This window comes from Geotrypetes seraphini, chromosome 7, assembly GCF_902459505.1.
Source record: "Geotrypetes seraphini chromosome 7, aGeoSer1.1, whole genome shotgun sequence".
Taxonomy (NCBI): Eukaryota; Metazoa; Chordata; class Amphibia; order Gymnophiona; family Dermophiidae; genus Geotrypetes; species Geotrypetes seraphini.
In genome coordinates this window covers 9,038,577-9,061,915 of record NC_047090.1, presented here as the reverse complement: position 1 = coordinate 9,061,915, position 23,339 = coordinate 9,038,577, and the positions used below count along the sequence as shown (strand labels likewise).

The window sequence follows — 23,339 nt, the reverse complement described above, 5'->3', positions numbered from 1 at the left end:
ATTACAATTCCTCCAAGTAGCAATGTTAAGGTCCTCTCCCAGTGCAGGTTGAAGGGATCCCTCCCCTCCATGCTCAGCCATGATCTCTGCCTGGGATTGTGATACCTCTAAATCAGTGGTCTCAAACTCGTGGCCCAGGGGCCACATGCGACCTACCAGGTCCTATTTTGAGGCCCTTGGTATGTTTATCATAATCACAAAAGTTAAAAAAAAAACCAGTTTCTTGATCATACGTCTCTTTAGCTATAAATGACAATATTATTATTAAGACTTAGCCAAAAGGAAAGATTTATAAACTATAAAGAGTTTTACGACATGCAAAATTGTCATTTCTTTAATAAGACATTCACTATTTTTTTCTGAGGCCCTCCAAGTACCTACAAATCCAAAATGTAGCCCTGAAAAGGGTTGGAGTTGGAGACCACTGCTCTAAATGTAATCAAGGTCTGCCCAGGGTGGTGGCATTGAGCCATGAGTTCTCACCAGACCAGCCTCTGTCTCTGTCCACCTGATGAAAGATACCTTAGGTGTATGGCATGAATACCAAAGGCCTGAAGACCCGAAACTCATATAAACTTGGCTACTGGCAGAAATACGAGCGCATGACAATCACAACAGTTAAGCGTCTGAGACTGACAGAATAAGCCTTGTATTGTTAAATCAACCTGATAAAGTGTCTCCCACCATCCCAGATGAACAATGCCGGGTTAGTCTGTGAAGTCACTGGGAGTAACTGAGACTCTCGCTGGCTTTTATGCATGTTTGCACAAATAGAAAGGTTTAAACAGAAGACCCAGGAGACAGGGACGATCCCTTACACTGACATCCTCTTCACACAGGATCCGAGAGGCCATCTCTGCTTATGGGCTTGAGACCCTGGAAGCTGGAGTTACTACAGTAGACCAGTGATTCCCAACCCTGTCCTGGAGGAACACCAGGCCAATCGGGTTTTCAGGCTAGCCCTAATGAATATGCATGAGAGAGATTTGCATATGATGGAAGTGATAGGCATGCAAATTTGCTTCATGCATATTCATTAGGGCTAGCCTGAAAACCCGATTGGCCTGGTGTTCCTCCAGGACAGGGTTGGGAACCACTGCCCTAATGAATATGCATGAGAGAGATTTGCATATGATGGAAGTGATAGGCATGCAAATTTGCTTCATGCATATTCATTAGGGCTAGCCTGAAAACCCAATTGGCCTGGTGTTCCTCCAGGACAGGGTTGGGAACCACTGCCCTAATGAATATGCATGAGAGAGATTTGCATATGATGGAAGTGATAGGCATGCAAATTTGCTTCATGCATATTCATTAGGGCTAGCCTGAAAACCCAATTGGCCTGGTGTTCCTCCAGGACAGGGTTGGGAACCACTGCCCTAATGAATATGCATGAGAGAGATTTGCATATGATGGAAGTGATAGGCATGCAAATTTGCTTCATGCATATTCATTAGGGCTAGCCTGAAAACCCAATTGGCCTGGTGTTCCTCCAGGACAGGGTTGGGAACCACTGCCCTAATGAATATGCATGAGAGAGATTTGCATATGATGGAAGTGATAGGCATGCAAATTTGCTTCATGCATATTCATTAGGGCTAGCCTGAAAACCCAATTGGCCTGGTGTTCCTCCAGGACAGGGTTGGGAACCACTGCCCTAATGAATATGCATGAGAGAGATTTGCATATGATGGAAGTGATAGGCATGCAAATTTGCTTCATGCATATTCATTAGGGCTAGCCTGAAAACCCAATTGGCCTGGTGTTCCTCCAGGACAGGGTTGGGAACCACTGCCCTAATGAATATGCATGAAAGAGATTTCCATATGATGGAAGTGATAGGCATGCAAATTTGCTTCATGCATATTCATTAGGGCTAGCCTGAAAACCCAATTGGCCTGGTGTTCCTCCAGGACAGGGTTGGGAACCACTGCCCTAATGAATATGCATGAGAGAGATTTGCATATGATGGAAGTGATAGGCATGCAAATTTGCTTCATGCATATTCATTAGGGCTAGCCTGAAAACCCAATTGGCCTGGTGTTCCTCCAGGACAGGGTTGGGAACCACTGCCCTAATGAATATGCATGAGAGAGATTTGCATATGATGGAAGTGATAGGCATGCAAATTTGCTTCATGCATATTCATTAGGGCTAGCCTGAAAACCCAATTGGCCTGGTGTTCCTCCAGGACAGGGTTGGGAACCACTGCCCTAATGAATATGCATGAGAGAGATTTGCATATGATGGAAGTGATAGGCATGCAAATTTGCTTCATGCATATTCATTAGGGCTAGCCTGAAAACCCGATTGGCCTGGTGTTCCTCCAGGACAGGGTTGGGAACCACTGCCCTAATGAATATGCATGAGAGAGATTTGCATATGATGGAAGTGATAGGCATGCAAATTTGCTTCATGCATATTCATTAGGGCTAGCCTGAAAACCCAATTGGCCTGGTGTTCCTCCAGGACAGGGTTGGGAACCACTGCCCTAATGAATATGCATGAGAGAGATTTGCATATGATGGAAGTGATAGGCATGCAAATTTGCTTCATGCATATTCATTAGGGCTAGCCTGAAAACCCAATTGGCCTGGTGTTCCTCCAGGACAGGGTTGGGAACCACTGCCCTAATGAATATGCATGAGAGAGATTTGCATATGATGGAAGTGATAGGCATGCAAATTTGCTTCATGCATATTCATTAGGGCTAGCCTGAAAACCCAATTGGCCTGGTGTTCCTCCAGGACAGGGTTGGGAACCACTGCAGTAGACTCTCTGTTAACCGGCAAAAAAAAAAAAAATCTAAGAAATACTTTAAATGAAAATAAAATCAATTTCTGGTGGAAATGTAAGTGTGAACTTGGTACGCCACACCTGAGTTCGCCCACATTTTGCCTACCGCATGTCTGGTAGTTTGTCTGGAACAGTTTATGGCAGTGGTTCCCAACCCTGTCCTGGAGGACCGCTAGGCCAATCGGGTTTTCAGGCTAGCCCTAATGAATATGCATGGAGCAGATTTGCATGCCTGTCACTTCCATTATATGCAAATCTCTCTGATGCATATTCATTAGGGCTAGCCTGAAAACCCGATTGGCCTGGTGGTCCTTCAGGATAGGGTTGAGAACCACTGGTTTATGGTTATGGCATAGTATAGGGCAGGAGTAGGCAATTCCGGTCCACGAGAGCCACAGTCCGGTCAGGTTTTCAGGATCTCCACCATGAATATGTATGAGATGGATTTGCATGCACTGCCTCCTTGAGATGCAAGTCTATCTCATGCATATTTATTGTGGAGATCCTGAAAACCTGACCTGTCTGTGGCTCTTGAGGACCGGAATTGCCGACCCCTGGTATAGGGTATAGTAATAGTGAGGCCTGGTTTTAATAGTAACTCTCAAACAACCAGAAACTCAATTTATCCAGCATCTATCAGTCCCCATGGGTGCCGGTTAACTGAGAGTCTACTGTAGGTTAGCTGTGGTATGTTTCATGTTTGAGAGCGTGTTGATGTGGGAGATTTCCCTCTCTCCTCAGGGCAGCTACACTGGCAGGAGTGTCCTGTCTTAAGAATAGCCTTACTGGGTCAGACCAATGGTCCATCTAGCCCAGGGGTCTCAAAGTCCCTCCTTGAGGGCCGCAATCCAGTCAGGTTTTCCCCAATGAATATGCATGAGATCTATGTGCATGCACTGCTTTCAATGCATATTCATTGGGGAAATCCTGAAAACCTGACTGGATTGCGGCCCTCAAGGAGAGATTTTGAGATCCCTGATCTAGCCCAGTAGTCCGTCTTCATGATATAATTTATATTCCGCATATCCTACAATTCTATGCAGATTACAAAATATACAGGGACTCAAGCATTATTCCCTAATTGTCCTGGTGGGCTCACAATCTGTCTAATGTACCTGGGGCAATGGGGGGATTAAGTTACTTGTCAGGGTCACAAGAAACATAGAAAATGACGGCAGAAAAGGGCCACGGCCCATCTAGTCTGTCCACACTAATGGCCCACCCCCTAACTACCTCCATGAAGAGATCCCACATGCCAATCCCATCTTTTCTTAAAATCTGGCCACGCTGTTGTGGAAGATTATTCCAGCGATCAACCACCCTTTCGGTGAAGAAATATTTTCTGATGTCGCCATGAAATTTCCCACCCTGATTTTCAACGGATGCCCTCTTGTTGACGTGGGTCCTTTAAGACAAAAGAGATCTTCTTCCACCTCGATACGGCCCGTGACATATTTGAACGTCTCGATCATGTCACCCCTCTCTCTGCGTTCCTCGAGTGAGTATAGCTGCAACTTACCCAACTGTTCCTCATACGGGAGATCCTTGAGTCCTGAGACCATCCTGGTGGCCATTCGCTGAACTAACTCAACTCTCCGCACATCTTTTTGATAATGCGGCCTCCAGAATTGTACACAGTATTCCAGATGGGGTCTCACCATGGATCTGTACAACAGCATTATGACCTCGGGCTTACGGCTGACAAAACTTCTACGGATACAGCCCATGATTTGTCTAGCCCTGGATGAAGCTTTTTCCACTTAATTGGCAGACTTCATGTCTTCGCTAATGATCACTCCCAAGTCGTGTTCTGCTACAGTCCTTGCTAGGATCTCACATTTGAAGTTTATTGATTTTTAATATGCCGACCATCGACAGGTATCTAGCCGGTTTACAATAATATGCTAAAATAGAAATAAAAGCAATACCTGTTAAAAGTAATGTTTATAGAAAGGGAGGGAAGTGTACATTGAGGACATAGACAAGACGGACATGAGAGTGAGGATTAAAAAGGAGGAAAGGGGTAAAGTTACATTATAAGTGATAAAAATACATGGATTTTTGCCGCCAAGGTGCATGACCTTGCATTTTTTGGCATTGAAACTTAATTGTCAAGTCTTTGACCAATGCTCCAGCAGGAGTAGGTCCTGCGTCATGCTGTCGGGCATTGACCTTTTGTCGGGCACTGTGCTTTCATCTGGTGTGCTTTTGCCTACTATGTTGCATAGTTTGGCGTCATCGGCGAATAATGTAATTTTACCTCGAAGCCCCTCAGCCAAGTCTCTTACGAAGATAATAAATAGGATCGGGCCTAAGACCGAGCCCTGCGGCACTCCGCTGATCACCTCCGTCATATCGGAGAGGGTACCGTTTACCACTGCCCTCTGAAGTCTACCTCTGAGCCAGTCCCTAACCCATGCGGTTAATGTTTCACCCAGGAGCAGCACGGGATTTGAACCCACAACCTCAGGGTGCGGAAGCTGTAGCTTTAACCACTGCATCACTCTAGAAAACAAAATGTAGTAAAAGTGAGCCAATTAAAGGGCAATCAAGCCATTGTGACATCACTGATGAGGATGGCTCTTATTGGTGGAATGAGGCATTATGACGTCACAATACCAGCGCTGCTTATCAGAGGCTGAAACTTTTCATTCTTCTATAGTGTTCTCCCAGCGGAGCTCAGAACGGTTTACATGAATTTATTCAGGTACTCCAGCATTTTTCCCTCCCAATCTATCTGGGGCAATGGGGGGATTAAGTGCCTTGCCCAGGGTCACAGGGAGCAGCGTGGGTTTGAACCCACAACCTCAGGGTGCTGAGGCTGGAGCTTTAACCACTGCACCACTCTGGCACAGCAAAATTCCAGCCGTTCACATTTTGGTACATCAGCCTTCTATGGTGACGCAGATACGATCAGGTCTTAATATGAGGAGGAGAATGAAATTTCTTCTTCTTCTCATCTGTTTGCCTCATAAAGTAATGCAAATCCCCAGGAAACAGTTGAACTTTGTGTGATCGCGGGTCGTAGCCTGTAGTTAATCCCGCGCCGTTTTCTTTCCTCCACCAGAGGGTTTAAGAGAGTAAAATTTGAAACATGCAAAGAAGATTTATGTGTTTCCTGAAATAGACTGGCCTGGCCTAGGAAACTGCGTTCCCATCTCGCATTAATATCGAAGCAGGCTGAAGAGAGATGCGTGGACCTAATCTTCCCGCCGGTTTGGGGGTCTGGAGAAGGAAGATGCTCTTTCTTCTTTTGCCAGAGTTCTGCAGCTCCTCTGGGACCTGCTTCTGAAACCTTATTTTGTTGGCTGGGCTCCTTGAGGTTACACTTGCTTGTGAAAGGATCAAATTCTTAAGTTGTTTACAGTGGAAGTCAAATGAACAGACCCCCCCTCACAATCTCTGGCCTAAAGTTAGCTCCCCAGACAAAAAGACAAATCGTTCATTGCCAGGCTGGAAACTGAGAGGCACAGGAGAGAGAGAATGGGGACGCACCCCTTCATCATTCCACAGTACCCACAGCATTTCCAGAATGTTCTTTATCGCCATTTCCTGTTTTGTGTTCCCTGGCTCACACCCTTAGTTTCCTTCGCTTTATCTCTGTTATTTTCTTTAATGCGCATATCAAAATCATCGTGAGACCTCCCTCGAGTCCTCTGTTTCTCATAAAATGTGTTGCCACATCTGAGACTTTGCTTTGGCAGAGAAGGAGTGAGGGGAAAAATGCACCCGGGATCAGCTTGTGTTAGTCTCGGTACCGGATCAATGTTGCTTAGTAATGTAACCTTTCATTAAGTACAGCTATTAGAAGGAGCAAAGTTCTCTTGGTTTTTTTTTTTCTTTTTCAGTACATCCAGTCCGTTTTAAAGCAAGCACCAACTTTAAAAGTTTACAGTCAGCTGCTAAAAATAACACGTCTTCCTTAAGATGGCAAGTGTTTGCTGAGCTACATTGTGGTCTGAGCCAGGCTGAAGCAGAAAATGGATGCATTGTGCAGGGATTGCTTATGAAGTTTAAGTTGGTTTTTTTTTTAAGTTTATTAGGATTTTATATACCACCTATCCAGGTTTTCTAAGCATTTTCCCTATCTCCCGGTGGGCTCACAATCTATCTAATGTACCTGGGGCAATGGGGGGATTAAGTGACTTGTCCAGGGTCCCAAGGAGCAAAATGGGCCCAAACCCACAACCTCAGGGTGTTGAGGCTGCAGTTCTAACCCCTGCACCACATTCTCAGACATAGTATGGTAAAAGACAGCATGGCAAACATTAAACATAAGAACATAAGCAGTGCCTCCGCCGGGTCAGGCCATAGGTCCATCCTGCCCGGCAGTCTGCTCCCGCGACGGCCCAAACAGGTCACGACCTGTCTGAATCACCAGAAGGGGCTCCCTTGCCACCTTGGTTTCTCATTGAAGTCCTATCTTCCCATTGAAGTCCTAACCCTCCGGTCTTGCACATGCACGACCTGGTTGGGTTTCTATACTTATTACCTGGTTAGCTTTCTATACTTGTGCTACATCCCAGCTCCTCCCTCAGTATCCCACGATCCCTTTATCCCTCAAGAATCCGTCCAATCCCTGTTTGAATCCTTGTACCGTACTCTGCCTGATCACTTCCTCCGGTAGCGCATTCCAAGTGTCCACGACCCTTTGGGTGAAAAAAAACTTCCTTGCATTTGTTTTGAACCTATCTCCCTTCAGTTTCTCCGAATGCCCCCTCGTACTTATTGTCCCCTTCAGTCTGAAGAATCTGTCCCTATCCACCCTCTCTATGCCCCTCATGATCTTGAAGGTCTCTAGTCTATCATATCTCCCCTGAGCCTCCTTTTTTCCAGAGAGAAGAGCCCCAGCCTATCCAACCTCTCGGCGTATGGGCAGTGTTCCAGCCCTTTTACCAGTTTCGTTGCTCTCCTTTGGACTCTCTCAAGTACCGCCATGTCCTTCTTGAGGTGTGGCGACCAATACTGAACGCAGTATTCCAGATGTGGACGCACCATCGCTTGATACAATGGCATGATGACTTCCCGCGTCCTGGTTGTGATGCCCCTCTTTATGATGCCCAGCATCCTGTTGGCTTTTTTCGAGGCTGCTGCACACTGTGCAGATGGCTTCAGTGATGCATCCACCTGCACACCCAAGTCTCTCTCAAATCTGCTGTCTCCCAACAATGCCCCCTCCCAATTTGTAGTTGAACAACAGGTTCTTTTTCCCTATATGCATGACATTGACAAAGATGGCAAAACAAAACATGGTATGGTGAGCATAACAAACATAGTATTACAAAGCATGGTTAATATAGTATGACATGACTTGTCAAGAAGTATTAGGCAAGTGTACATGGAAGACATGGCATGACAAACATTGCTTACATGGGGAAATTAAGATTTAACGTACAATGCCGGAAAATGGGTGGGAACCGGCGACCACCAATTTGGGGGGAGGCCATGGCCTCTGTGGCCTCCCCTATTTTGACACCTATGCTCTGATTCTATGAGCAAACCAAAAAAACTCTGTGGAGTGACGATGTTCCTAAATGGACTTTATTTGAAAGTATCAAAGTTCCAAAGGTACACTGAAATCATCCACATAAAATAATTCCATCCACAAAAAGTCTTCTTCAGGGGTCCCCAGGGGTCCTTTTCCATTGCAAATGCAAGCAGTGTCTCACTTCCGGTTCACCACACAATTGTTTCCCACGTACACACCTTTATAGGACCCCCAGGGACCCCTGAAGAAGACTTTTTGTCGAAACGTGGACCGTGTTGGGTCATGTATCCCTAGCAGACTAGGTCCTTTAAGGCTCTTATGTGGATGATTTACTTTTATGTGGATGGAATTATTTTATGTGGATGATTTCAGTGTACCTTTGGAACTTTGATACTTTCAAATAAAGTCCATTTAGGAACATCGTCACTCCACAGAGTTTTTTTTGGTTTTCTCTGGATTTTTTTCTTTGTGGAAATTTTGGGGTCAATTCCTTTTGTTTTCTGATTCTATGAGCATCAGAGCATTTAATTCACCAGCCCGTAGCTTTGTAAAAGCCAGTATTGATTTGATCATTGCTGGGGGAGGAGAGGGCATTTAGACTTTTTTAGTTTTCAGTCCTTGGGAATGCTGTCAAGAGATACGGGAGGAACTCAAAGCTGACAATTTTTCCATTGGAACTCAAACAGAGGCTAGATAGAAAGATATCCTTTCTATGTTTTTCAAAGTTTAAATTGGCTGTGAATGTTGTTTTAAAAATACCATCATAGAAGCCCAAATTAAACGTATTCCATATATTAAAAAAGATGGGAGAGGGTCACGTGATGCCATGAGCAGGTAAGGTTGTGTTCTCTGCCTGCTCCGGGACCCTGCTCTCTCTTACGCGTTTTAAGTGCGGGGTTTTGAGCCGATTTGCAGCTGCTTTTGATTTCTTATACCTGCCTGTTGTATGGACAGATATCTTACGCGTTCTCAGACTCCTGCCTTCATGAAATCTGCTAAAAAAGAACGAGAACGTCCGAAGTCGGGGGATTCCAAGATGGCGGCTCAGCCAGTACGGCTGTGTCCCAGTTCACTGGCACGGCGCTCAGTGATTTAAAAGCGGCGGTGGTGCAAGTTTTAGATCCCCAAATGGCAACATTATCAAGCCAGATGCTTTGCTTAGAGCAACTTTTTTCAGACATGGCCTCCAGGATGACGGAATTAGAACAACGGGTGTCTAATGTGGAGCACGCCACCACCGCGCACGATTCGGCGGTGGCTGCGCTTCAGGAGCTGTTGCATGCCCACGCTGATAAAATTGATGATCTTGAAAATCGCCCGCGTCGCAACAATCTCCATATTTTGGGCATTCCGGAAATGCTATCTGAGACACTATTGTTGCCGGAGCTGGAGAGTTGGCTGGCTGCTGAATTCCCAATGATGGCTTCCTTGGGCCCTGCGCACCTGGAACATGCTCACCGGCTGGGGACACGGCCAGGTAGAGAGGTGAGGCCTAGAGTGGTGATTGTGAAATTTCTTAATTAACGCCATAAGGTGGATATCTTGTGGCTCTACCGTTCCAAGAAAGACTCTCTGAAGTTTCATGAGGCTCCTATTCGCCGGCCCTGATTGAAAAGAGGAAGGCGTTTTATCCCTTGTGCGCTAAGTTGGTGGATATCAAAGCGCGTTTCATGTTTATGTACCCTGCATTGCTGAAGATCCACAGAGATGGTGCTTGGAAGTCTTTTACTGTGGCAGAGGAAGCTGCAGAATACATCAATACTTCCTTCTCCAGCACCGTGAACTCGACTTGATGTTACAGGCTATTTGTTCTTTTTTGGACGATGAATTAGTTGGTTTGCCTGAAGGAGACTCCCAACTGAGAGTTTTAGCCTTTGCGGATGATATGCTGCTCGCCTTGGCGGACCCACATCGCTCGTTGTTTCTCGCATTGGATATTCTGGATGAGTTTCATATTTGTTCTGGGTTGACTTTGAATAGACAGAAATCCCTGGTGCTCCCGCTGCAGACTGTTGTGAGGGATCAGTGGTCGGGCCCCTTTCCGCTGACGTGGGCTCCCACTCATCTTCGCTATTTAGGGGTGCTGTTACCCAATGACTTATCCCTATTGTATACACTTAATATCAATCCCTTGTTGGCTAGTACTAGACAGAAACTTCAGGCATGGAGAGTCTTTCCCTTATCCTTATTGGGGAGGATAGTTCTCTATAATATGATGGTCTTGCCTCAATGGTTTTATATTTTGCAAACCCTTCCCTTGCTTATAACCCATAATCATCTTCTTTTATTACATAGATCCCTTGCGGGATTTCTTGGGGGGGGGGGGTAAGCGTTCTCTTGCATGTTTTAATGTTACCTAGGGAACAAGGGGGGCAAGGATTGGTTAATGTAGGTAGATTTAATCTGGGTTGTCAATTCCGGCACCTGCATGATTGGTTCTGTTTGACTGACCATTTTTCTTTTACTTTGACTAAATGTGCAGCTTATTTCCCATTCAATATTAGCTTTCTGTTGCATGCTGTAACTTTACCTCCAGGTTTGGCTGCCTATGGAACTCTTTTTCTATCTCCGGCGCGGACTGCATAGAAGCGGTTGTGTAAATTGCTGCAGATCTCCTCCACAGTAACTCCCTGTTTGTCATTGCTTGGCAGTGGGGATTTTATACAGGGATTGTACCAGGAGACATTTTGCCGCTGGGCTCACAGGGGTCTGCGTTATCTTTTTCAAGTTATACAGGAAGATGGCACGTTGGAGTCCTTCCAATCTTTACAGACCTCCTTTCACCTTTTTTCTACTGACTGGTTTTCTTATCGCCAGCTACATCACTATGTGATTTCCCTGCCCAGGGAGTGTTTGACTGCAGAGGTTCATGAAAAACTTTCAGAGGCTTTATGCTTAACTGCTCAGGTGCCCAAATGTCTCCGGTTTCATCACCGTTATCTTTTGAAGACTACTAAAGAGTTGGATTGTGGCACTTATGCTGCTAAATGGACTCGAGAACTTCAGACATCCATTACTGTGGATTTGTTGAAGAGGAGTTTACGTCTGAGTGCTGCTTTGTTGATATCTGCCTGTGGAAAGGGAACGTTATTACAAATTTGTGTTACGTTCATTTTTTGCTCCCAATCGAGCATATCGAGCACACTTAATCTCCTCAGATGTTTGTCCTAAATGTTTGAATCCTCATGCATCCCTGGGTCACATGTTCTGGACTTGTCCAGTTGTTTTACCCTTTTGGCGTCATCTCTGCCAGTAGATTGGGAACCCGCACCCTAGCTCTTTGTTCTCCTTGACATTTTCTATGGTTCGACGCCATGCTGGATGTTCTGCATTTACCCATAGAGCGATATATGTGGGTATTAAGACAATCTTACAGAGCTGACTGACACCACTTGCACCCACTTTCACTCATTGGCGGATTTTGATGATTCAGTTGGCTGGCATGGATCGTCAGGTTGTGGGACCTTTGGACTCTAGGAAGGGGAATTTATATATCAGTTGTTGGCTACCTATTTGTACCACTTTAACACACAAAGCACGCAGTCGTTTGTTGACGATGTGGGTTTTTTTGTGGGTTTTTTTTTGCAAATGCTGTTCTGGGGGTAGGGGGTGGGATGTGTATTGTATATTGTTTCCTTTCTTTATGGTTGAAATTCAATAAAAATGATTGCATTAAAAAAAAAAAAAAGATGGGAAGAAGGCCACACATCAAACAGCCTAGTTAGAAGTGAAGTGAAAGAGGCTTTTAGATCCAAAAGAGCATATTTCAAAAACTGGAAAAATGAAAGACGTTAATAAAGAAGGCTAAAAGAGAATTGCGGGTAAAAAGCCAAAAATGGTATTTAAATGTGATGATATAGAGAAACTGAAACAAATCTCCGTGGATCTGGAAGATTCATTAGGCCAAACTGGCAAGATAAAGACCAGCAAATCACCTGGACTGGATGGTTTCCATCCCAAACTGCTGAAAGAAATCAAAAATCATTAGGCCAAACTGGCAAGATAAAGACCAGCAAATCACCTGGACTGGATGGTTTCCATCCCAAACTGCTGAAAGAAATCAAAAATTATTAGGCCAAACTGGCAAGATAAAGACCAGCAAATCACCTGGACTGGATGGTTTCCATCCCAAACTGCTGAAAGAAATCAAAAATCATTAGGCCAAACTGGCAAGATAAAGACCAGCAAATCACCTGGACTGGATGGTTTCCATCCCAAACTGCTGAAAGAAATCAAAAATTAAATTGCTGATCTACTAATAGTAGTTTGCAACCTATCAGTAATATTGTCTGTGATACATGAAGAATTGAAAATAGCCAACGTATCACCAATTTTCCGAAAGAGTTCCAGGTGTGATCCAGGAAACTACAGACGAGTAAGCCCAATGTCAGCTCCAGGCAATGAACAAAAGCGCTGAACACACAGACAAACATGATTTGCTAGGAAAGAGTTAACATGGGTTTAGCCAAGGAACGTCTCGCATCACCAATCTGCTATATATATTTTTTAAAGATATGACTAAACCTGTGGATAAAGTTGGTGCAGTGTATCTGGATTTTCAGAAAACTTTTGACAGAGTCCCTTATGAGAGGACTGCTGAGGAAATTAACGTAATGGCCTATCAAGTTTCAAGTTTATTATAAAATTTGATTAATCGCCTATTCAAAGTTCTAGGCGATGTACATCAGTAATTACAAAATTATATAAATTTATAGTAATTTAACATACGTTAAAGTATCCGAAGTATACATGACATAACGATACAAACTTGAAAACAATGGGTAAGATGAGGTATAGAAATACATTTTAATATAATAGAGACATTTAAGGATAAAAACAATGGGGAAGGTAGGTGAATTTAAAATGATTAAAAAAAGTTAAAATATAAAAATTAATTAATCGCTGAAAGCATCTTTAAAAAGGAATCCTTTAAGATTACTCTTAAATTTATCTAAAATTCTTTCTTCTCTCAAATAGATCGGCAAAGCGTTCCAGGCTAGAGGGGCTGTAACAGAAAAAATGGTCTGTCGTCGTGTGCCTATAACTTTTAATGATGGGACAACTAATAAATGTTGATCAGTTGATCGTAATACTCTTGAAGTTTTATAGGGAATTAAGAATTTATAAATAAAAGCTGGAGTCTTTGATGTTATTGATTTAAAGGTGAGCAGGTTTAATTTATATAAAATTCGATATGCCAGTGGTTCCCAACCCTGTCCTGGAGGAACACCAGGCCAATTGGGTTTTCAGGCTAGCCCTAATGAATATGCATGAAGCAAATTTGCATGCCTATCACTTCCATCATATGCAAATCTCTCTCATGCATATTCATTAGGGCTAGCCTGAAAACCCGATTGGCCTGGTGTTCCTCCAGGACAGGGTTGGGAATCACTGCGATATGCAACTGGCAACCAATGAGCTTTCCGGAGTAATGGTGTAACATGATCATATTTCTTAGCGTTTTCAATCAGTTTAATCGAGGTATTTTGAACGATCTGCAGGCGCTTGATTTCTTTTGTGCTATTCCGTTAAATAGGGCATTACAATAGTCTATCTTTGAAATTACTAAAGAATGTATCAAAATATTCAGAGATTTTGGACAAAGAAATTTTTTCATTGAACGTATTTGGCGGAGACTGTAGAAAGTAGATTTCACGACTTGACTGATATGATCATGATATGTTAATTTATCATCTAAAATTACACCGAGAATTCTAATTCTACGAATGATTTTCAGAGAAATACCTTTGATAGTAATTGGATTAATAAGAGTGGGAGTATCTTTCCAAGGGAATAGTAAAACATTTGTTTTATCAATGTTTAGGGCAAGTCTATTTGTTTCCAACCAGTGATGGATCTGGTTGAGTTTGGAGTTAATATGTGCTATTTCAGTAGAATTATTAGGATCCAAAGAGTGTAAAAGTTGTATATCATCCGCATATGCGAATACTGTAAAACCCTATGGTGGATTGGGAAATGGAGGAGTGACCTAATTTTATGCAGCAAGCTGAGAACCAGGACAGCCCAGTTCAAATCTCACTACAGCTACCCCTCTCCTAGTCATTTCATTGGCTTCCCATCCGTTTCCAAATACAACTCAAACTCCTCTTAATGACCTACACTCAGCTGCCCCTCACACTCTCTCTTCACTTATCTCCATCTTTGATCCCCCCTTCCCCGTGAGCTCCGCCCAGCTGGTAAGTCCCTCCTATCTGTGCCCGTCTCTTCAATTGCCATCTCCAGACTCCGTCCCTTCTGCCTTGCTGCACCATATGCTTGAAACAAGCTGCCCAAATCCCTTCGGTGGGCTCTGCCTCTGGCAGTGTTCAAGGCCCGTTTAAAAGCCCAACTCTTTGAGAGTGCTCTCGACTCCTAACTCCTCTCACCTTGGGTTCTGCATCCCCAATCCTATATGTCATGTCTGTCCAAGTTAGATTGTAAGCTCTTCTGAGCAGGGACCGTGTATAAAAGTGAGCCCACCTCTTTGAGAGTGCTTTCGACTCCTAACTCCTCTCACCTTGGGTTCTGCATCTCCAACCCTATATGTCATGTCTGTCTGTCCAAGTTAGATTGTAAGCTCTTCAGAGCAGGGACCGTCTATAAATATCAGCCCACCTCTTTGAGAGTGCTCTTGACTCCTAACTCCTCTCACCTTGGGTTCTGCATCCCCAGTCCTATATGTCATGTCTGTCCAAGTTAGATTGTAAGCTCTTCTGAGCAGGGACCGCCTATAAATGTAGTAGCTGTTTGTGTTCTTGGGCAAGGCACTTAGCCGTCCATTGCCTCAGGAACAGCCTCAGATGTGAGCCTGACAGGGAAATTACCGACTGCACCTGAATATACAATAGCTTTTGTGCTTGCTGATGATATATAAGAAATTAAATAAATTTAAAAACATAAATTAAAAGAGAGAAAACAGAAAATAGAGTTAAATGGACAGTTCTGTCATAAGAACATAAGACTAGCCCTACTGGGTCAGACCAATGGTCCATTTAGCCCTGTATCCTGTTTCTACAGTGGCCAATCCAGGCCACGAGTACCTGACAGAAACCCAAAGAGTAGCAACATTCCATGTTGGAGGAAAGTGACTCATGGAGCACCACAGGGACCTCTACTGGGCCATATTCATAAGTGATGTGAAAAGCGGAAGAGGAACTGAGAACTTGGCACACCTGCTTTTAGGGAGCAAAAACTTTGCACCAACTGGATCTAAAACAAAAAGTTTAACAACTGTTTAAATCATTAAAAATATTCACGATTCCAAAACAAGCTTTAAAAAATCATTAAAAGTGAACTTAACATGCATTGAAAACCCTAAGGTGAACTTTCAGCCTTATGTTTACGAGACAAGTTCCTTACTGAAAAGACTATTCAGCCTTCAGATAGATAAGAGACTTGCTCAAGGTCAAGATGGGCAGCTGTGGGATATGAACCCCAGATTCCCTGGTTCTCAGCCTGCCTCTCTTGGCCATTAGATTACGCCTCCTCTCCAAAGCAGAAAAGTGAGAGTTGTAGAAAGAGTATACCATTGAGACACCCATCTCACCTGGCCAAATCACTCAACTGCAACAGACCCTACAAATGTAGGACTGGCCTCATCAGCCATCCTCAGACTTACAAAATCATGAAAGAGAATAATCCCTCAGCAGCAAGGAGTGGCCTGTGGTCTGAAGAGTAGTGGGCTCAGTTTAGTTAGAATATTGTGTGCAATTCTGGAGACCTTCAAAAAGATATACAAAGGATGGAGTCGGTCCAGAGGAAGGTGCGTGGTCTTCATCATAAGGCGTATGGGGACAGACTTAAATATCTCAATCTGTATACTTTGGAGGAAAGGCGGAAGAGGGGAGATATGTTTAAATACCTACATGACGTAAATGCACATGAGTCGAGTCTCTCTCATTTGAAAGGAAGTTCTGGAATGAGAGGGCATAGGATGAAGTTAAGAGGTGACAGGCTCAGGAGTAAGAACATAAGAAGTTGCCCCCGCTGAGTCAGACCAGAGGTCCATCTTGCTCAGCGGTCCGCTCCCGCGGTGGCCCATCAGGCCTAGTGCCTGAACAGTGGTCCCTGATTAATTTTGTAACTTACCTCTAATCCCATCCCTATAATCTACCTTTACTCTTATCTGTACCCCTCAATCCCTTTATCTTCCAAGTACCTATCCAAAGTTTCTTTGAACCCCTGTAGCGTGCTCCTGTTTATCACATCCTCTGGTAGCACGTTCCATGTATCCACCACCCTCTGTGTGAAAAAGAACTTCCTGGGGAAATACTTTTATACAGAAAGGGTGGTAGATGCATGGAACAGTCTCCTGGAAGAGGTGGTGGAGACAGAGACTGGGTCTGAATTCAAGAAAGCCTGGGATAGGCATGTGGGATCCCTTAGAAACATAGAAACACAATGGCAGATAAATGTCAAATGGCACATCCACATGATCCCCTCTCTTCTCCTCTCCCTAAGTCAGAACATCATTCAGATAAGTCCGTTTGACTGTTGCATGAGTATTAATGCTGTAGACACCAACTGATTTCTGGTTTTCCTTTCATTTCCTCTGTCTTTACAAGGATGGTTTTGACTCTGATTATTGTTTTTGTACTGAGAGGTAATTTCACCTGTTCACCACCCACCCTAAGGATGCATTAATGTCCAGTCAGTGACCTGTTAGACATGGAAATAATCCATTTGCTTCCTTGTCAAAGCTAGTCCAGCAGGAGGAAAACTGTCAGAGCTGCTGTCCATCCATTTTCCTACTTTAGCTAAAAACTCACTTTGAGACACACCATCCTTTGCTCGCAGAGCCCAAAGCAAATTCTTTCACCCAACACGAAACTCAGCTGGACTGGGAATCTTCTGCTCCAGCCGTCAGCCACTGACAGAAAGGTCAAGACCATCCGTCTCATGCTGAACAGTTTTTCAAAGCCGCAAGCATAAAGCACATGTTGAATAAAACCAGGGAGGAAAAAGAATCAGCCTTTCTGCCTTGCAAAGAAACTCTGATGCTTCCTTCCAGTCTACACATGTGTGTTTGAAATAAAGCAGAAGCACTAGTGCAACAAGAAAAGAGTCTTTAAACCCGTGCCAAGTCAATGCCTTTGCCACATCCGGTGTTTCTTCACTTTTAAATGGTTAGTATGCTGGAGGTGCAAGGTTGCAGTGTTTGGAAACCTCTTTTTTGGGATAGGTTCTTCCTTCCCTAGAGGGACAATTCTGGCTAATTGGAGCTTAAAGATCGGAGTTGAGGAAGTTTATATAAACCACAAATAGCTAAAAATAGAGGCGATGAAAGAATGTGGACAAGGATAAATGACACCTAGATCAGCAGCTGCCTACAAAACCGCGTCTCAATCGTGCTTAGGTCGCCGTTTAAAGAACCGCAGCTACCAGGAAATGTAGCCGTCTGCAATGTAGGCCAAGGTTTTTCTGGCCCACACTGCAGATGCTTAAGTTCTGTAGTGGATCGCGTCTAAGTCGTACGCCACCCGTGACCACGCCCACTTAGGTATCTAGCTGTCGATGTCTCCCAGCCCCTACTTTTTTCCTTAGGAGATTTTAATCGATTTTAAACAACGCAGTTAATTACCGTGCCAATTAAAGCCAATTAAAACAATTAAGTTAGGCAGCAGAAGGGTGCCCACCACCACCTAACTTACAGGACCTTTATAGAATATTTATTTATTGAATTCATTTTCTATCCCAAGAATAGTCTTACTGGGTCACACCAAAGGTCCATCAAGCCCAATAGCCCGTTCTCACAGTGTCACCTGGCCAAAATCCAAGGAATAGCAACATTCCATACAGAAATCCAAGGAATAGCAAGATCAGGAATCCCAAAGAGTAACAAGATTCTAGAATCCCCAGAGAATAGCAACATTCCATGCTAGCGATCCAGGGCAAGCAGTGGCTTCCCCCGTGTCTCCCTCAATAACAGACTATGGGCTTTTCCTCCAGGAATTTGTTCAAATCTTTCTTAAAACCAGCTACACTGTCCGCTCTTACCACAACCTCCCTAAAGAGGTCAGGGTCGGGGTTAAAGCCCTCGTGGACTGGCTTTTGACAGAATTGCATTTCTCAGTCACCCTCACAACCCCCACCAGATCTAACCACTGTCTTCATCCCCTACAGGCGGAGTTCTCTGACCTGAACCTTGCGGCATACGTCGGTGGTGGTTGTATGGTAGACATGCAGGTCATGAGGAATGGCAGCAAGGTTCTCAGGTATGAAATTCCTCAGTCTTGCATTTTTCTTTTAAATTATTTTAGACTTAATGACCTGCTTTTCCAAACTTGTGTTCAAGGTGCATTGCAGGTACACTCAGTGGTGTAGCGAGAGTGAGAGGCTCCGCCCCCTTCTCTGACACCCCCCCCGCCACCTCCCTTTCCCTTCATCATACCTCTAGTTGTTCATCGCTGCAACCAAGAACTTCAACATGCTCCTCGCGACCGCCTCCTCTCCCTCTGACGTCACTTCCTATGTGAGGCCCCCAGAAGTGACAACAGCGGGAGCTAACGTGGTTGCAAGCAGCACATTAAAGTTGCTACTCGCGGCGGTGAACAATTAAGAGGGGAAGGGAAGGGGGGGCATACATGCAGCAGGGGGAGGAGTGGGAAGAGATGGGGTGCCAGTGCCCCTCCTTCCTACGCCACTGGGTACACTAGGTAGATCCCCGTCCTAGAGGGTTTGCAATATAAGTTAAGTAACTGGTTTCCCTGATCCTATGTTCAATAGAATAGATTTGTGAAAGGAGAATCGGCCTGTTTATGTTTTCTGCATATCTGATTATTGTGATCTCGTTTGCCAAGGTCTGTTTTTATTTCATATAAACTGCTCACTTATATTATCATATACCATCTAAATACATTTGCTTATTTTGCATATGAAGAATAAGGGTCACCTTCAAAAGCTAATCAAAAAATGGATTAAGTTTGTCCGATAAAAAAGGTATCACCTTGTTTCCTTTATGTTTTGTTCTATTTCTGTATCTTGCCTATGAAAGGAGCTGAAATATAACCTTTGTTCAGACATTGTGCTGACAACTTGTGAACATTTTGGAGGAATTCATCACAAACGGAGCATTTTGAGCACTGTAAACTGCCCTGTTGCACCACCACATAATAGCTGCATAGGATGTCTTTGCAATAAATACCCAAATATGAATCGGAATCTGCTTTCAAACTATGATTCTCAGAGCACTAGCCAGGAGAACTGAGAGCGGCAGAGAGGGGATCCCTGGCGCAGTGCTCCTCAGATTTCTATGTTTTGCCATCTTGTCTAAGTCTAGGCACCCTGAGGTTGTACGTGAAAGCCTACGCTGCTCCTTGTGACCCTGGGCAAGTCACTTAATCCCCCCCATTGCCCTAGGTACATTAGATAGATTGTGAGCTCACCAGGACAGACAAGGAAAAATGCTTTGAGTACCTGAATAAATTCATATAAACCACTCTGAGCTCCCCTAGGACAGGGGAAGGCAATTCGGTCCTCGAGAGCCACAGGCAGGTCAGGTGTGCACGAGATAGATTTGCATCTCAAGGAGGCAGTGCATGCAAATCCATCTCATACATATTCATTGTGGAGATCCTGAAAACCTGAGCTGCCTGTGGCTCTTGAGGACTGGAATTGCCTACCCCTGCCCTAGCAGAACAGTATAGAAAATTGACTAAATAAATAGTGTGAAAAGTTTCAGCCTCTGATAAGCAGAGCTGGTATTGTGACATCATAATGCCTCATTCCACCAATAAGAGCCAAACTCATCAGTGATGTCACAATGGCTTGATTGCCCCATACTTGGCTCACTTTTACTACATTTTAACTTCTAGAGTGGTGCAGTGGTTAAAGCTACAGCTTCCGCACCCTGAGGTTGTGGGTTCAAATCCATAATGCTCCTTGTGTCCCTGGGCAAGTCAATTAATCCCCTTTTGCCCCAGGTACATTAGACAGACTGTGAGCCCACCGGGACAGTAAGGGAATTATGCTTGAGTACCTCAATAAATTGATGTAAACCGTTCTGAGCTCCCCTGGGAGCAGTAGCATAGTAAGAGTGAGCAGCCCCCCCCCCACCTCACAATGTGTTTACCATCTTCTAAATTCGTTCTTTTTCTTTCCCGTGCCAATCAGTCTTCTCCAGATTGCCAGATCTTCTGTCCAGTGCGTCATAGCAGTGCTGAATATATTAGATACAGGGTTAGGTAAATTCTCAGCGATTCCTCTAAACAATACACTAATTTCCTGAGCTGTCAAATCAGAGTAATTCAGTCCTGATATGCTGGTCTGTATTTAATTAGCCCTCATTTGATAGAGCTTATAAAACCAAAGCAAAAGGCTTAGGGGCATTTGACCGAAGGATGAAACAGTTTTGCACTTAAAATGCCCAAATTGCCACATGGTGAGTGCTAACTGTTGAGTCATTGCAAGCATCTTCCCAAAACATTGCCAAACAGAAAAACTCTTTGCTGCATGCTAGGAGGCAGGAATTGCGCCCACACTATCTGTTATAGTAAAAAAAAAATGACCGCATGCTAAATGAAATGTTAAGGGTCAAGGGTCATGAGTTTTGTGTAGGGTCAGCAGATTTTCCCAAAGGAAAATCCAGACCCATGGCCACGCCCAGTTCTGCCCCCAGCCCCACCCCCCAGACGGCATCCGCACTTGTACGGACGCAATGCAATGACATCACGTGCGGTTGCCCCTTCCCGATGCGACTTTGATAGGAAGCTTTTCAAAATCAGGACAAAGTGCCGGGTTTTGAAAAGCTGTCCAGACCCCTGGATATGTCCTCAAAAAGGAGGACATGTCTGGCGAAATCCGGACGTCTGGTAGCCCTATTTCTGTGAGTACAACCAATGTGGTTCACATATCAAGTTTAGTTTCAAGTTTCAAGTTTATTAAAATTTTTGATTAATCGCTTAATCTTGCTTCAAAGCGATGTACATACATAAAAGAAAATATTTAAATTACAACTTTAAGATAAAATTGCATTTTTAAAATTAACAATAAAACATTAATTAATATATAACCATTAAATAAAAATTAAATGCAAATTAACAAACATGAATGAAGGGAAAAAGGGGAAATGAAATACAATTTATAATAGAAAAGAAGGTAGGGAAAAACATAAGGATGGGAGTTCAAAGAATTGTCGAAAACAGCATTATTGAATTCAAGGGAAGAACTTGTTAATCAAAAGCATCTTTAAATAGGAATGTTTTTAAGTTAATCTTAAATTTCTCAATATCATGTTCTTTCCTTAAGTATATTGGCAGAGAGTTCCAAATTTGTGGAGCAGTAACAGAGAATATATATTGTCTTCTAGTATTAATGATTTTGAGAGATGGAATTGTTAATAAATGCTGTTCGTTGGATCGTAATGTTCTATTTGTAGAGTAAGGAATTAGTGTATTAAAAATAAATGCAGGTGTTTTAAAAAGCATCGCTTTAAAAGTGAGTAGGCTTAGTTTATATGTTATTCTATGGGATACTGGAAGCCAATGAGCTTTCTTGAGAAGTGGTGTTACGTGATCCAATTTTTTTGTCCTTGTTAGTAATTTAATTGAAGTATTTTGTATTATTTGAAGTCGTCTTATTTCATTCTGTGCAATTCCTTTATAAAGGGCATTGCAGTAATCTATTCTAGAGATTACTAAAGAGTGGATCAGGATATTTAGAGATTTGGAACAAAGATATTGTGAAAGAGAGCGAATTTGACGGAGTCTATAGAATGATGATTTTACGATACTACCTATGTGTTCATGAAAAGTTAATTTACTGTCAAATATGACTCCTAGAATTTTAATTGAATCAACTAATTGCAAAGGAATATTTTTTATATTAATAGGGGTGATAAGTTTAGGATTTTCTTTCCAAGGAAAAAGCACCGTTTTTGTTTTTTCAATATTAAGAGCTAACCTATTTGTGTCTAGTGAGCCCACAATCTAAGTTTTTCTACCTGGGGCATTGGAGGGTGAAGTGACTTGTCCAGAGTCACAAGGAGCTGCGGGTGAGACTTGAACCCGGTTTCTCTGGCTCACAGGCCACTGCTCTAAATACAGTATTAGACTATTAATCGTGAAGAAAAAGCAATAAGGGAGAACCACTCTTGTGACACCTTTTGTGTCATCGATGCCGCCAGGGGGATCTGGGTGAGACTCTTTCCTTGGTAGAGCCCACGTTTGTGCAGGGCAGGTAGTTGCCCCAGGGAAGCTTAATTGGCTTTCTAACAGCTAGGGTTGATAAGCAGCCCCTGTTCCTTGTCTCTGTCGTGAACATAATTAAGCATAGTGTAATATTAACCCATCTTAACCGAGTAAAAGGGGAATAGGGATAAACTACAGGTACCAGAATGCACTGGGCTGTTCAGCAATCTTGTAGAGGGGCTGAATGAGCAAGAGTTCCCAGCTGGTGGTAATTAATAGCTAGGCAAACTGGCAGAGAAAGGCCATTTTAAGGCAATTGCTCTGCTTAGAGAGGGGAGAGAAGGAGACCACCCAAGGTGGAATTGAGACTCACCTGAGCCTTAAGCCTAGCCGCCCTGCTCCCAGGTATTACAATCTAGTCAAGACAAACTGGACAAGAAGGTGCATCAATACACAGGGCTCAGGTGGGGGAATTACAGAGGGAATGAGAAGACAGACATCGGTGCTTAGAAGGTGGGTCGGAGTTTGGAATTGAAAGCAGGTATAAGATAAGGTCAATGAGAGACTAATCATATTGATGCCAAAGAGAACATAGGATGGAGCGATGATGTCCTGGTAATCAGTCAATACAAGCAACAGGAATCCGTCTTCACCATAATTATAGGGAAACAACACTTATAACAAGATTTCCATGCGCCAAAGTCAAAGGCTGTCTGAATTAAGTCATTTTGGCCAAACTATTTTCTCTTGGTCAACAGTTAACTCTATGTTCTATGTTGAAGATATTAGGTGTGTTGACAAGGTATGCAGCTAGCACACCTGCTCACATGTCAACCCCCATGTCCACCATGTTGGGTGGACAAATATGAGCATAGATTCCAGATCTGCATGCAAAGTCGTTAATTAACGAGCCATTATCAATCAATAAT

At 43.6% G+C, this 23,339-nt stretch overlaps 1 protein-coding gene across 3 annotated transcripts in view; it reads left to right on the top strand.

The window, feature by feature from the left end:
• The window catches only part of SYN3 (synapsin III), a 211,938-nt gene that overhangs the window by 44,892 nt on the left and 143,707 nt on the right, over window positions 1-23,339 (top strand). For all 3 annotated transcript variants that reach the window (XM_033951194.1, XM_033951193.1, XM_033951195.1), the window contains exon 4: window positions 18,407-18,498. In XM_033951194.1, the coding sequence (XP_033807085.1) occupies window positions 18,407-18,498 (92 nt within the window). The remainder of the gene's footprint in view (window positions 1-18,406; window positions 18,499-23,339) is intronic.